General features: G+C 48.7%; 3 protein-coding genes across 3 annotated transcripts; all 3 read left to right on the forward strand.

Annotated features, from left to right (window-relative positions):
- The first annotated feature begins 7,934 nt into the window (after positions 1–7,934).
- LOC101781944 (glycosyltransferase family protein 64 C3) lies at positions 7,935–10,187 on the forward strand. Its single transcript, XM_022827454.1, has 2 exons — positions 7,935–9,088; positions 9,337–10,187. The coding sequence occupies exon 1, from the start codon at positions 8,014–8,016 to the stop codon at positions 9,052–9,054; it is 1,041 nt and encodes a 346-aa protein (XP_022683189.1). The 5' UTR covers positions 7,935–8,013; the 3' UTR covers positions 9,055–9,088; positions 9,337–10,187.
- A 547-nt stretch (positions 10,188–10,734) lies between these two features.
- Positions 10,735–12,458, forward strand: LOC111257730 (probable transcription factor MYB58). The gene is made up of 4 exons (XM_022827791.1): positions 10,735–10,788; positions 10,906–10,979; positions 11,429–11,672; positions 11,952–12,458. Exons 1-4 carry the CDS (start codon positions 10,735–10,737, stop codon positions 12,456–12,458), a joined length of 879 nt encoding a protein of 292 aa, XP_022683526.1.
- Positions 12,459–13,903: 1,445 nt separating this feature from the next.
- On the forward strand, positions 13,904–15,116 carry LOC101765069. The gene has a single exon (XM_004973864.3). The coding sequence runs from the start codon at positions 14,103–14,105 to the stop codon at positions 14,835–14,837; it is 735 nt and encodes a 244-aa protein (XP_004973921.1). The 5' UTR covers positions 13,904–14,102; the 3' UTR covers positions 14,838–15,116.
- The last annotated feature ends 561 nt before the right edge of the window (positions 15,117–15,677 follow it).

The raw sequence follows: 15,677 nt of genomic DNA on the forward strand, positions 1-15,677 counted from the left end.
TCAAACATAGTATTTTGCTGATCATAAGTCCAAGATGGAGCACAAGTCGTGCATGAGGAAGAACACTTGGGTACCATGGAGTCAAGCTGGGTGATAGCTTCGTGAAGGCAATGTAATATTCTTCAATTGACATGTCCTGTTACTGGAGATGATGAAGATTCTGGCGAAGTGAATAGCGAAGAGCTGAGCTACTTTGTTGATAGCGACCTTTCAGGTAGTCCCACATTGCTTTTGTAGTATTGTGATCCTCAAGATAGGAGCGAATGCTCAGATCAATACTCATGCAGATAGTTGCCATCACACGGTCGTCTTCAAGGCTCCAAGCTTTGACCTCTTTATCATTAGCAGTTGTAGTTGCTGGTGGATTATCAGTGAGATGGGAGTAAAGGCCAATAGATCGTAGCAGCATCTTGAGAGAGAAGGCCCAATCTCTGTAATTGGAGCCATTGAGCTTCACATCCATGACAGGTGCACCGAAGAAGATGGGCGCAAGGGTGCTGGAAGGAGAGGGGAGGATCCCATGGTAGCAGCAGGAGGCACAGCAGCATGAACACACCTGATGCCGTTTGGACCAAGAGAAGGTGCGAAGCCTCAGCTGGCAACGCAGAAGAAGGGGAGGGGCGCCGCCTCAACCAGCAGCGCAGAGAAGAGGGGAAGGGGCGCCGCCACAACCAGCAGCACAGAGAAGAACGAGGAGGGACACTGCCTCAACCAGCGGCGCAAAGGAGAGAGCAGAGAGGCGCTGCCCCAACTGGCGTAGAGGATTTGGGAGGGAGGTGCGTCAGGGGAGTGCACCTCACTCGCCGGCGGGTGGAGCAAGAAGCTCCAGCGGCATGGAGAGCCGTGGCTCTGTTACCATGTTAGGGAAGAATGAGCAGAACATTATCCATTGCATTGACTAGGGTTACACATATACAATGTATGGGCCAAATGGGCCATGAGGCCTACATGGGCTAGAAAGAGAAAAGGGAAGGAAATTGTATATCTCTCTCTATATATTAACACGAATAATACAATGTCCACAAATTTACACTTATTGAAAGGGTAGGACTACAAAATTGTTTTCATCGAGGCGAGTTGGCATCTTGGCGAGGGGGAAAGGAAGCTGCGAGGCAAGGGCCCCGACTCACGAGTCACCGAATTGAACCATCAAGCTGCATCGCCTAGGGTTTTCCGGAGCGACAGCGATGGCGACGTTCTAGGCGAGGAAGGTGCTGACCTATGGGTCCAAGGCTTTCGGCACCAAAGGTCTCTCTCTCTCTCTCTCCACATCCAGTGCAGCCTTTGATTTCGAGTTTAAATGTGATTCATGTGTGCCGTACGAGTAGTTGCGTGATGAGAACTTGCGATAGCGTGCATGTATTGGATTTTGTTGTGACGTTAGGACCCACGATAGGCCGCATGTATTGTATTTTGGCCTGATGCAATCTCAGTATTCGTATTTAGTAACGTATCTGTTGGATTTTTTTGTGGTTATACGTTCTATTTGTCTGCAGGGGCCTTGTGGTCGTGTTTTAGTTTTTTTAATGTAATTTTGGCAGAATTCGTCTCTGTAAAATTCACTGAAAGTGGTGAGTTGCAATGATAAAAAATCAATAGAGATTAGAGAGAGGGTGTTCCTGCATTGTTTCTCATGCACCTTTGATTGGGTTTCCCAGGTTACCATTTTGCAAATTAGCTAAGATGTTGCACGACCATTCCCTCCATTTCCGCCCCAAAATGAAACATTCCATTACTTCCAATAAATATTTTTGTTGTATGTGAGATTTCATAGTTTCACGTTGAATAACTTATTTAGTGTCGGCATCTGATGTTCATACATCTTCTCCTTCAGTTTAGATCTTTGTTTTGCTTCACCTTATTATTTATAGCATCTAGTCCTAGAATTTTTATCCTCATGTTGGCCCTCAAGGTGATCTCCTGCAATGGGAGTTGTCTTTGCTACTGCACAACATCTAATCTCCATATCACTTCATTTGCTATCACGAGCTGTAAATTGGTATTTGCAATCCTCATTCTACCCTATTTGTTGAGTGCCTTAGCTGTTTCGTCATCAAACTGTAGAATTCAAAAGGAATCATTTCTGTGGACTAGTCTTTCGCAATGTTTGCAGCACTGTTTCTTTGGATCTACACATTTGAATTCAGAAATGTTTAAATCTGAAGCCATCTGAGTGATGTAAATGATCTGATATCACTGTTGGCAGTGCTGAGAATTGGCAGGTCATGAAGAGATCTTCCCATTCCATTGTGCACAAATCCGTCCATCCTTGCAAAAGTTGGGTTCTATTGCTTGTTTGAGGAATTGAACTATCTCATCATGTATTTCAGCTCCTTGATTTGCATTGCATCCATGGCTGCTTTAAACTTGCCCATGAGCCTTCTATTCAAATATAGGTTATTCTTGTCCAAATCTTGTAATGTGATGGTAAGTCACCCAGTTGTTGGTGCTACCAACCAATGATTAAACTTTGGTTATAAAAAATGGTGTCTCACTGTCTGTTGGTTTCAATGATGCAACAATTGAACCTTGGGTGGCTGGCCTGCGGTTCTTTTTCTCAACCTTAGATGCAATGACATGGGTCGAGGGTTTATGTGCGTGTGCGTGTGCATGTGTGTGCGTGTGTCCGAAACTTGGTAGATCTATAGATGAGGCTAAAATTGCTTCAACAATTAGCCATTCATGTAAGGTAGGTGGATTGATGGCCTTAAGCCTCTTGATGAACTGCACCTTCTGTTGATCTTTTTTATGTAGACAAAAACAAAATTGTCTTGGTTTAATGTTATAGTTGTGTTGACGTTCATACAATTTTTCTAGGTTTGTAGTCTCTATTCTTCTTATGAGATTCTTCTACTCCATGGATATATATCTTAGATTTGAGATGTGATGATGTCTATCTGTGATGTAATCTTAGGCTTCAATGTAACTATCAGAGAATCTGCATGTTTATTACTGTGATGTGACTCATCCCACATAGATTGTTTTATATGTTGTTTTTCTACTAAAATTGGTCCCATTGTTTATTCAGATCCCTTTGAGAAGACTTTGTGATGGGTCTTCTTCCGAGTGTTCCATCCCGTTCATTCAAATATGATATCTTAACTTCATGGTTACCTAACCCAATATGGCGTTAATAATTGCAAACTAACTGTTGTCCTTTCTAAAGAAAATTGAGCTCATTGAATCAAATGCTAAGATTGAGAAAGAGGTGCTTAAAGTGGATCACAAAGTTGATAAAGCTGTAGCGGATCTTAAGAAGTATATGAAAAATGAGCTCAACAAACTAAATCTGAAAGTGTGCTTTTATTTGTCATTTAAATTCTTCTACTAGTTCTTATTTCCTGTTGTTTGTTTGTTATTTTAATTGTTTTTGTTCTTGACTTTCCTATTTATTTAATTATGCTAGAAGAAATCACAAGAATCAAGAACAAAGTTGATAAAGCTTTGGCTCAAATTAAGAAGGACATGAAAAGCCAGTACCTGCTTTTATTTGTCACTTAAATTCTTCTACTTGTGCTTATTTCGTCTTTGTTTGATAGTCCCTCCATCCCAAATTACTATTCTTTTTTTGCTTTTCTAGATTCATATGCAGCAATATTGAGAAATCGGTGCCCCGAACTTGACACCGACTTCCTAGAAGTGGCACCAAAATAGTGTGCTATCACTTCTTTTGTAAACCCTTACCCACACTACTTCGAGAAAACTTTCGTACTGACACCAATGTGGGAGACCAACTCTCTACAAGGACACTCAAATCTTTATTTACTACTCAATTTGATACAAGATTCACTTGCACACTCTTTGTGTGGCTATCCTACCATGAACCACTACACTACAGGGTTACCTTGCAATCTCCTACTTGAGACCTCTTATGTCATGGTATGGCTAGAAGGGAGGGGAGCACCTCTATTTCTAGGTGCTCATGATCATTGTGGTGTTGTCATGTGACAACTTTCACACTCTTCCATACAAAACATCCTAACTCTAAAACCCTCCTCATCCTTATCTAGTTTCTTATATTTCTACCATGGTAAAATATCTAGTTCTAGAGTATTCTAGACTTCACCATGAAGCATGGCAACTATGACTCATACATTCTCTCCAATTTTCTAGAACCTTCTTACCTTGTCATGATCTTATCCTTATACATGACAAAGTTAGTCTCTTGAGATCTCCACAATCTTTTAGAATGTTCCAAGTATACATTGCATATTTCAACAAGCAATATGGGACATGTGTTGTTTGTTCCTCCATAATTTGGGATGGAAGGGGTATTTGTTGATATGCAGCAATGTATATGTGTTATTTGTTTGCTGTTTTAATTCTTCTACTTTTAATATTACTAATATGCAGCTATGCAAAGAACATTGTGAGACCAAGAACGAGATAAATTCGCTCTCCAAATCCTTTGATGTTCACACTCATCAAACAAGGTAAGATAAAATGCTGCTAATCTACTATGCCTTTGCCAAGCAGCAAATTATAATAATTATGCTGTTGTGTAGGGATACAATAAGTCACTCACATATGATTTGGGTAAATACAATGTGGGTAGTGTTTATCGGTACCACATTGTCATCAAAGCTTCATAGTTTCTTACCAACATTGTACCTAGTTTTGAAAATGGTTTCTATACCGTATCTTCATATGAACATGGAACTCCAATTAATTTTATTCCTGCCAATATACTAAAAAATTATTTCCTCTTAATCGCCGTAGGTGCGACCCTAGAACCAACTTCAACATTTGATGCATGAATTCGTTGATACCGGTAAGGTCCTAGACTTCTATTTTCCTAGTTCTTTTTTATTGTTATGCTATTTGTTCTAGGAGTGTGCTGATGAGAATGTTGACTATGTTCTTCCTAACTACTAATGCCGTCTTGAAACTGAATTAGCACACCACCCTTTTGGTAAATTTGATGCAACATGGACATTAGTACTAGGTTGATTGTTGACATATTGCTGCAGGTTAATTGTAGTCTCCAACTAATGGGTAGGGGATATACTGATGATTATGTTTTTCACCCATTAATTGTTGTACATGAAATTAGATTTTTCATCACCAAGATAGTCATTGGTGCATAAGTATACTATCGTATAGAGACTGAAATTTATTTTACAATAGTCATTTGTATTTATATTTTACCCGCGCTCAGATATAGACATTGGTAGTTCGGTTTTTTAAAACTTATATATTCTATATGATGTCCTTCCGCCTTTAGCAAATCTCCATGCTTGTACAGTCAATTTCTTTTGGGATAATCACATGATAATTTTCAATAGAGAACATGTTCTAGATTTAAGATTCTACCACTCAGATTCATATTTAACTCTACTGTTGAATTACTTGTTATACCTTTCGTTCCAAAATGTAGGTGGTTCTAGTTTTGTCTAAGTCAAACTTCTCTAACTTTGATCAAATTTGTAGAAAAATATATTAACATCTACAGTGCCAAATGAATGCACTACGAAGGCATATTTCATGGTGGATTTAATAAAATAAGTTGATGTTGGTTCATTTTTCCTGGATGGGCATTGGCTGGCTGGGAGATCATCTACATGACGGTTTTTGCATGGGGGTGATAATGGGCTGATAGAGCAGTTAGAGTTTTGGGAAGGCTGCCTCTCCATCTTTGGTAAGTAATTGTTGGTGTTTTTATGTAAAAGAAAATCAAAAGGATGTCCATTTCTTATTAGATGTGGCTTCATTAGACGGCTAGGTTTGTATTCAGTAATACAGGAGGTTTGAGCAACTACATTCTATTTACTCACTTTATTATGATATCCAACTTAGAATTGAAATGAGAAGCCTTTGTATCAATTGTTTTATTTCCCCATGAATGGTAATTTTTTAGTAGATAAAGCTTGTGTTTAACCGGTCAGTCATTTATTCTATAGTTTGATCTTTTTATTTTGAAATTCAGATGCATGGTTTTGGTCTTATTGATGTGCTGGCATTTTAATTGCCATGGTTTATTTTTCTATAATTTCAGGTTGTGTTGGAGGCAGAGGGGCTGTGAGGGGTTGTGGATGCTTGAAAATTGTTAACATTTTAGTGGTGCTCAGTGTATCGAAAGCAGGCCCTTCTGTATGCACTTAACCCCTTAGGAAGTTAGATCATCACTTAAACTCGTTTATGGTGGACGACGAAACTAGGTCGTATTATACCAGCATTTTTGTAAGCGCATCTTTTAGCATAGTCACCTTTTAGCATAGTCACTTCATAGCATGAAACACTGTGATGCTGGTTTAAGCATGTTGATGGTGGATGTTAATCTAGGACGAAGGCTTTTTTTGTCTGCGCTTCTTTCAGAATAGATCCAAATGTTGTCATGATGTTTCTTCTTTCAGGATAAATCATGTACTCCAAGCACACGCACACAGACTATTGTTAATTTGCTTTGCCCACAAGCAAGTCATCTTCAGCGGTTCACCACGGATCCACCAGACCACCACTATTTCGGCCACCATCCTCGCTTGCCACCATCGTCTGTGGCTGCCTCCCTATGCCAGTGTGCCGTACAGGTACATCCCACTAAAGATCCGAGCTTTCTAGCGTATCATGATCGTGGCGGCGTTGGAATAATGGATTTTCCTCTGGCAATGGTGTTGCTGGTGGATTTGGACGTAAGGGAGCGCATCGTAATTTCCTTTTTCTTGTGTGGTTTCCATGTGAAGTGGTTGCTTTATGTATTTTCGTACGTGCCTTCAGGCAAACGGTTCCTCAAAAAAAAACGATGGTGGCGGTGAAGGGCGGCAACCCAAAGGAATATCGCGGCCTACATGATTATTGATTAAGGAGGTGATTGGGTTGGAGTTGCTCTAAACCTGCAACAACATACTATGTTACTTGCAGCTTTAGGCCATTCTCAATGGTAGATTTTATGGGATAGTTTCCAAGATAGCCGCATGATCCAAACTAATTTGTGTGGATTGATAAAATCATACCTCCAATGTTTTTCGTATCACAGTGTTATAGGCAAGTCATAAACTTTAATTACGATGCACGTGATTGGAGGAAATGAGATGAAATGAAACTTTGTAATTCTTAATGGCAATTTCAATGCATTTCATGTCTTGGAAATAGTGTACACCCCGTTTTATTCCCATGAAACCCATTTCTTCTCCCTCCTCGTAAATAACTTGCCATTTCATCATATTTGCTGATGTGACATGTCATTTAGGGCGGCCACAATGGGTAAAAAAGTGACCTTAAGGCAATGATTACTCTCCGCAGTACTCATCGTGGAAATGCACCTCAAGCAAAAAAATCTTAGGGTGCACCTCAAGCTTAAGGTGCACCTTAAGCAAAAAAAAACTATTTTCTCTCTGCCCTCAGCTCCCCATCACATCCTTTCTCTTTCCTCAGATATCGTTGAAGGCAGCAGGAATTTTTATCTCCAGTGGGTCCTGTCTTCGATCCAATTTGGATCATAGCATTGTGGCCGTGGCTGTAACAAAGTTCAACTATTCGTGGACTCACTTTTAAATTCATGTTAGAATATACATATTGACTATGCCTTTAATGGGAGTGAAACCTCACTAAGAATGCTCTCACGCTTCGCACGCTACACCTCCTTCCTTGAGACAAGTCGCAGAAAAACAGGGAACCAGCGTCAAGTCAGAAAATGGCGTGGGTTCTTAGCATGCCGTGCATAGCTAGTAGCCGGCGACTGGCACGGCGGCAGCGTCGAGCGGCAGCACCATGGACCATCCAAGCAGCCAAGCGGCCAAGCGGGAGCTCGTGCCTTCCCCACCGACCGCTCCTCGTGTCGTGTCGATAAAATTTGCCCCGAAAAAGATATCCCGGTCTGAGATCCGGGACCCACAAAACCCACATCGGATCACTACCACCGGACCCACCGCCAGTCCAGCATGGTCAACGAGTTCATTCCCAGGCCTACTGCCTGGGCCCACACAGAACCCGCTACGCGTGTCACTAGGGGTTGGGGTCAACGCATCTGGGCCAAAGCTTCCACCGCCAGCAGATCTCGCCGTCGCGTCGCCGTCCATGCCGCCGCGCCCGCGCCACCGCCTCCGCCTCCACCTATTCTCCCTCCTCCTCGTGGCGCTGGCACGCGCGGCCGTAGCACGCGGTGGCGCGGTGGAGGACGCCGCCTGCGGCGCGGCGAACCGCACCGACGCGGCCTCGCTCCGCCCGGACCGCCTCACGGTGCTCCTGAGCGGCTACTCGGAGCGGCGCCTCCCGCTGCTCCGCGCCATCGCGGGGGCCTACGCCGCGCACCCGCTGGTCCTCGCCGTGGTCGTGCTCTGGTGCAACCCTTCCACCCCGGACCGCCTCCTCCTCCGCGGCGGCGGCGGGTTCCCGCCCCGCGTCGCTCTCCGCCGCGCCGCCTCGGCGTCCCTCAACTACCGCTTCCTCCCGCGCCCCTCCGACATCCGCACGGCCGCCGTCGCCGTAGCCGACGACGACGTGCTCCCAGACGCCGCGGCCCTCTCCTTCGCGTTCGCCGCCTGGCAGCAGCAGCAGCAGCCGGCGGCGCCGGGCCACCCGGGCGCGGGCCCCCTCGTCGGCTTCTTCCCGCGGTCGCACCACCTCGACCTCGCCCGCGGGAGGTGGGCGTACACGGCGGCGCAGCCGGGGCGGTACTCCATGGTGCTCACCAAGTTCATGGTCCTCGGGACCGACCTCCTCTACAAGTACTCGTGCTCACCGGAGCTTGCGGCCGCGCGCGCCGTGGTGGACCGGGAGCGCAACTGCGAGGACATCCTCATGAACTTCGTCGCCGCCGAGGAGTCCAGCACGGGGCCTGTGCTCGTCGAGGCCGGTAGCATTAGGGACTGGGGCGACCCGAGGAACGACGTGAATGCCGGCGCAGGCGAGGACGGAGGCGCGATGAAGGATGTTGGGCTGAGCGCCACAGGCGGGTTGGGGCACTGGGAGAAGAGAGGGGAGTGCATCACCGAGTTCCACCGGCTTCTGGGGAGAATGCCGCTGCGGTACAGCTACGGGAAGGTGATGGAGGCCACCATCGGCGAGCAAGGGCTCTGCAGCAAAGGTGGCCGCCTAGTCCGGTGCGACCAGGAGTAGCTGAAGCCTGCCAATGGCGTGTGCCGGACTGCCGGTAAGCCTTCAGTGATGACTGACAACATCTTTGCAGTTGCAATGTTGTAGTGTGACACAATTTGGTGGATAATGTGATTTGAATTCAAAATAAGCGTCACAACTTTGAGAGTTTAAGCCGATGCTGAATTACTATCTAGGAGGCGTTTGATTTGGAGCCATATTTTGGGTTTAGATACTAGCCGGGGGCTGCTTGGTTGATACAGCCTTTTGCTCTAATGCATGACAACTCGGCAACCTGTGTTTCAGGGATTAGAGCTGTCAAAGAAAGGTGTTACATGAAGAATTGGATGTGGCACACAAGTTTGAATCTGGAGCCGGCTGATGTGGGTTTCAGAACTCTTAAACTGATCCCGGTTCATACTGGGACTATGATGACAAAACTTCTGGGCAACTCAAAGTCTTTAACACCGCTGATGTGGATACGTCATGAATCCCCGTTTAGCATGGCATTTGGAAAGGAATGTTTCTTATGTGAAGAATCCTTGGCTGGCACTTCTAGCAGTAACGTTGCAGGAGAAAGACCATCATGGAATCATATCTGGTCATGCAGCCATTTGGAAAGGAACGGTTTAGCTGTAGCTTGTTCGTGTGTGGAAGCTCTGTGATTTTCTTCGCAGTGGTGTCAAAGCCTTACGGTCATTGAATCAGAGTGTCCAAAGCTGATTGAAGCAATGAAGAACTGTGGCTATGACAGATCGGAGATCAGCTTTTTTTCATCAGGGAAGCAAAACACAACTGGCCCAGCTGCTTGAAGAAAATCTCATTCGGCTGTATGTTCTGCGTGCGTCATCGACCTGATAAACATCGATTGTAATATGTCTTCAATCTAAGCAAATAAAGCCCTCATTTATCCAAAAAAAAAAAGGATTCAAAACCAATGATGCACGCAGCGCTGCAATATGCCAGTTCTGCTAATCCGAATTGGCACACATCATCAGAGATGTGTAAGGTGGTAAAGCAGAAAGCAATATCTCCATGATTCAGTTTTAGTTTCCTTTTCCTCCAAATCTTTGTAGCTTTTCATTTCAAACACGCATGCAGAATTGTAAAGAGCTTTCCCCCCTGATTTTTTACGAACTGAATTTGTTTTGAAAACTCTGTCAGGAGAGCAGTGTCATTTGGTTAGGTTCCTATCATTAATGATTAATGACTAATCTTATCAACCCTCGTCTGGCAACCGCCTCAGCCTCATTTTTCCACAGACGTAGTATTGGCGGTAGGAGCGGTTGCAGTGTCCAGTTGGGCCTGCAAGGACAACAGAGGAGAAACTGGCATCCTCAAGTTCGAAGTGACCCTCCGATCTCAATCCATCGGCTGGCATCAGCACTGGCCACCGGGCCCACGCGACAACATCTCTTCCTCCCACTACTCCTATATTGTCGGATGACTGGCGTTCGTGGCCATCGGCATTGAGCCTTCGTGTGTTCATTCGAACGTGGCAAGGAGCGGGAGAGAGAGGAGTGGGCACGGCGAGGAGAGCGCGAGAGATCCCCCACTGGTATGGTCGTGGTGGCCGGCGGCAGCGGCGGTCGAGGACGATGAAGCCGCGCGGTGGCCGTGGTGGCGGCAGCGAGCAGCCGGCGGCGAGGAAGGGGCCGTGGACGGCGGAGGAGGACGAGGTGCTGCTGCGGCACGTCCGGGAGCATGGACCCCGGGAGTGGAGCTCCATTCGATCCAAAGGCCTCCTGCCGCGCACCGGCAAGTCCTGCCGCCTCCGATGGGTCAACAAGCTCCGGCCGGACCTCAAGACGTAATGCTCGTGTCCTGCTCTTCCTTTGGTTCATCGGTTCATCCACTTTCCTGACAACCTTGTAGGTGGTGCTGCTCTTCTTCGCTCTTGCATCTGTGTGTGAACTCTTCCATTGCGTGGTTCTGTTTTCACTGAAGTGGTTCATCATGTCGATTGCTTTCAGTACAGTTGACGCTTAATTTGAAGTCTCAAGAGAAGCAATAGTATTCCTTGTCAGAGACAAACTATTCGCTGTCAATGTGATAGTGCGCTTTAATCTCGTTGTCTAGAACTCTAATTTTTTCAGAAGGTCCGATAAAGTAGTCTGTTCATTTCTGATGCATACACGACGCTGAATGGTGAAGAACTACTTGATCCGTGCATTAGCCATGCCATCTACAGCTCCAATTTTGTTCTAAAGGCTCATGGCATGTAATGGTTGATGTGTTGACAATAAACTAGTCTGTTAATTTCTGATCGCATACACGACGCTGAATGGTGACCAACTGCTTGATCCATTGGCCATGCCAGACTCTGCATTTTACTCCCCAGTAAATTGCAGAGGCTCTCACATCAAAACACTGAAGAAGAATGCTGTTTGTTCTACAGGGGGTGCAAGTTTTCTGCGGAGGAAGAGCGCGTGGTGCTCGAGCTTCAGGCGCAGTTCGGGAACAAATGGGCCAGGATCGCGACGTACCTTCCCGGCCGGACGGACAACGACGTCAAGAACTTCTGGAGCACGCGGCAGAAGCGGCTGGCGAGGCTCCTCCGGGCGCCGATGCCCCGCCGGAGGCCCGGCAAGCAGAGCTGCGGAGCTTCTTCCTCCCATGCCTACGAGTTGCCCGCTCCCAAGGTGACCGACTGTTGCCTGTATCTTGTCAGTCTGTTCTTCGTTTCCTTTTTTTTTTCCTGAACAGAGTAGCGGTCTCTACCTAGTTGTTCTTTTCCTGCACTGCATTTCTGAAACAGCTACTCCCTCTGGAACTTGCCGAGACATTAATGCTCTGAACAATGATTTGTTTCAATTTCGATTTAGCATCATAATTTGAAAAGAAATAGCTGAACGTCACTCCTCACTCAACTATTCCCCATCTGAAAACTGAAACTCTGAACATTCCGGTATCTCTGTCAGAGTCCGTGCATGGAGATGATCCCCTTCCAGGAGACGACGACGACGCACCGCATCGGCGAGAGCAGCAGCAGCAGCCAGGAGCCAACCACGGCGAACCAGCACACCGCCGCCGCACATTTCCCGGGAGCGTACGGCCTGCCGCCGCCTCCCATCCCGCTACCCATCATGCACGCCGGAGCCGAACGCGGCTCGTCCGGCGCCTGTCCGACGACGGCTCTCCTGCTGCCTTACGGCAGCGGCACCGGGAACCCGGTCAACGGCGTTGACCCGCTGGTTTTCGTCGACCCCGCTGCCTCCCCGGAGCCGCTGGAGGTGGTGCCGCGGGGCCCGTTCTTCGGCCTCGACGACGCCTACGTGCACGCCGGCCGCGCGCTGCACGGGGACGTGGGTGGAGTGCGCTTCGATGACCTCCCGCCGGAGACGTTCGACTTCTTCGAGCTCCCTCACCTGCCGGCGTTCCCACCTCCGTTCCCGCCGCCGCCTCCCTCGCCGTCCGACCAACTGTAGGGTGAGTGGGTGACTGGTAACAGCTGAGCTGACTAATGGCCAAATATTACTGGCATGATAAACCATGAATTATCATTTGTTGAAGTACCAAGTAGCGTCGCCCACTCGCTGTCAAGATGTATGAGCCACACTAATGTTTAGTCACTACTCCCTCCACCCCAAATTATAAATTATTATTCGTTTTGACTTTTTTAGATACTTTTACTTATATATCTAAACATAATTATATATCTAAACATAAATATATATCTAGATGCATATCAAAAGATATGTATATAAAAATCAAAACAAATAATAATTTTGGAAAACAAATAATAATTTTGAACGGAAATAATAATTTTAATTTTGAACGGAAGAGTACCTGTCAAATGTTTAGTCACTACTACCTGTTAACTTATTTGTTCAGCATGCTTAATTCTTCGGCAATTGGCTCCCTGTCGACATGCTTAATTCTTCAGTATTTCTTTCTGACCTAGTCTCTATTTGGCACAAAGTTTTCACTGAAACTAAGAGCGTTGTACTTTAAAATAAAATATGTGAAACATTTTCCCTTAAATTAAGCAAGTTTAAATTAAAAGGAAATTGCGGAAAACATTTATTTTGAGTTGTTGGTATTCTCCACAGAGAAGCACCCTCAAAAATTAGCGTCCTTCTACAGCTGGCACGATGTAGTCTTACTCTATTGTCTACTCCAGAAGTATGCGCTAAACGCTGACAGTCCAAACCAAATTGCTAGTCACATGATGTTAGCTTAAATCTAAGAAGATGCTATAGTTATTAATTGTTATTTCCATTTATCCAAAAAATTTGGTTCGAATTGTTGGGAGCCTCCTCTAAGAGAAGGCACCCTCCAAAAATTAGCGTATGCTGCTTATTGTGGCGTGCACACGGTATTCTTTAGTAAAAGGCGAAAGAATAGTTCGCTTTGTGCTCACCACGCAGCTGCGTGCTTTCTACCGCCGCACCCCACCCTCCTTATGTAGCCAGTCTCTCCCCCGCCTCGTCCTTCAGCTAGCGGTGTGGTATTATTCTCCCCGCACCAGCAGCAGCAGCGCCGCGATGCCCCCCGTCCGGCGTCCCCTGTTCCATCGGCTCGGGCTCGGCCCAGCACACATGATAGACTGGGCCACATTCGCTGCTGTTGCGCGCCAGCACAGTCGCGCAGACGTCGGGCCGAGCAAACCGAAACTGGGCCTTCTTAACTTCCGTGGCCCACTATTGCGTCGCTGGCGAAGCCTCTCGAGTCAGTAGTCGTCAGTCCGCGATGAGATTATAGGTTACGACCGCGGAAATGACGGTACTGGCCATTTGTGTACAGTCATGACGTGGCCAGAGGTAGGGCTATTTAAGTACTTTGGCCCGAGGTGGACGTGCTGTCCCTGTCAGTCTCCGCGAATAGAAATGTGGGGGCTTCGAGACACTTCCAGAGCTGGAACCGAAGCTTCTCCACGCTTCGCTTTCCTCCCCACTTGTCCGCTCGGCTCCCCGAGCGGAGCTCCTATATCTCCCCTCCCGCCAGGACGCCACCTCGCATCCGTCCACGACGAGGTGAGCTCGAGCACGCAAGAAACCACGAGAAAGGAACCAGAGAGCGAAGAGAAGGCGGCGGCGACGAGCCGGGGTGGTTTGACGACGGCGGCGGCGATGGTGGTGCTCATGGAGGAGTTCCACGGCCTCACGCTGAAGCGGAAGGGAACCGACGAGCCGGAGCTGTTCGACGACGCGGGCGACGACCGCTCATCCGGGTTCCCGCTCGCCTGCCGCGCCACCAAGATGCGCCGCCTCGCGTGTCACGAAGACGGCGGGCCTCAACACCAGGACGCGCCGGCGGCGGGGGTGGCGGCGATGGGGCAGCAGGATGACGTGCCCATGTGCGACGACGAGCCGGCGCAGGTCGGCGCCGAGGGCGAGGAGGAGGGCGCGCTGGTGCTGTACGGCGGCGGCGGCGGCCGGTTCGACGCCGCGCGGGAGAGGGGCGTGGCGCGCCTCGCCCTGCGCGGCGGCGCGGACTGGGTCCGCGCCATGCTCCGGGAGGCCGACAGCATGACGGTGCGGGAGTTGCTCGCCGGCGCCGCCCAGGAACAGGGCTCCGACGGCCTCGCCCTGGCCATCGTGCCGTGGGTGCCACCGTCGCCGGCGGCGGGGGAGGAAGCGGAGCCGTCCACGGCCGCGGAGGAGGCAGACGGTGACGGCGACAGCGAGGGCGCGGCGGCGATGGACGTCGAGGAGAGCGAGGCGCCGGCCCGTCACTGGACGTCCGGTCAGGCGTGCAGCAGCGGCGCCCCCGAGGGGTTCGTGTACCGGTGGCCGCAGCACTGCATGGCGCCGCCGCAGATGCCGGCGGTGGCCCAGCCGAGCCCCGTCATGTGGTCGTGGTGAACAACATGTATGGTATCAGTAGGCAGTAGAAACGTAGTAGAGCAGAACCCACGAGTAGACAGACCGATTCCAGTTGGAGTCAGACGCCATTGGCGATGGCCATGCCCAGTTCGCTGCAGAGGTCGATCAGGATTGGCCTAGTTGTTGCGAGATGGACATGTGTGTTGTGGTTCAGGGGGCTGATTAGTGTTCATCGCCCGCATGTAAGACTGTAAGAGGACTACCGATCGTTGTTTCCCGATCATATCGAATTTGTGTGCTCTGTGCATTGCTTTTGCCCTTTGCCAGTTCCTTGCTCTACTGCTGCTCCGATTTGTGTTCCTGATTGCCAAAGCCGAGCGTGAGTGCGTGCTCTGCCGCTCCCCTGCCCTGTCGCTGCGGCCTCTGCACTGCAGCCACCGAGCACAACCCACCTGATGTCCTTCCTGATCACCGCAGCTAAATCGATTGGAACACCTCGTAAGCGCAGCTGACTGACCCAGACGTTCCTGAGGAATACGTTCGTCAGCCTCGAAACCAATCCGGCCAACGATAGCTCCGCCGTCGCATCGCACACCGAACGAGCACGCTCGGAGCGCGCGCACTCACCAATTCACTAGTCACCAGGGCCAACCCGTTCGGCGGGCTGCGGGCACGCACCGGCGCGGCGCGTCCCCTTTGTGTGAGCGGTGAGCCCCGCGATGCCGGTGGACGGGCCACGAGAGTACGAGACGGCGTTCCGCTGGGCGTTATGTCGAGCAGGCGGCTGCGGTGGACGCGCACGACAAGAACTCCTGGGCGAGGAGGCGAGTGTGTTGTTGCCGCCAGCTGCTGGACTGCTGCTGGTGGGTGGCGGCGAGC

The sequence above is a fragment of the Setaria italica genome, chromosome VI (assembly GCF_000263155.2).
Source record: "Setaria italica strain Yugu1 chromosome VI, Setaria_italica_v2.0, whole genome shotgun sequence".
Classification (NCBI taxonomy): Eukaryota; Viridiplantae; Streptophyta; class Magnoliopsida; order Poales; family Poaceae; genus Setaria; species Setaria italica.

Coding starts and splice junctions, on each gene's coding strand:
- LOC111257730 (XM_022827791.1), top strand. CDS start 10,735: ATGGACCCCGGGAGTGGAGCTCCATTCGATCCAAAGGCCTCCTGCCGC. Junction 10,980..11,428: donor GTTCTGTTTTCACTGAAGTG/GTTCATCATGTC, acceptor TTTGTTCTACAG/GGGGTGCAAGTTTTCTGCGG. Junction 11,673..11,951: donor ACGAGTTGCCCGCTCCCAAG/GTGACCGACTGT, acceptor TATCTCTGTCAG/AGTCCGTGCATGGAGATGAT.
- LOC101781944 (XM_022827454.1), top strand. CDS start 8,014: ATGCCGCCGCGCCCGCGCCACCGCCTCCGCCTCCACCTATTCTCCCTC.
- LOC101765069 (XM_004973864.3), top strand. CDS start 14,103: ATGGTGGTGCTCATGGAGGAGTTCCACGGCCTCACGCTGAAGCGGAAG.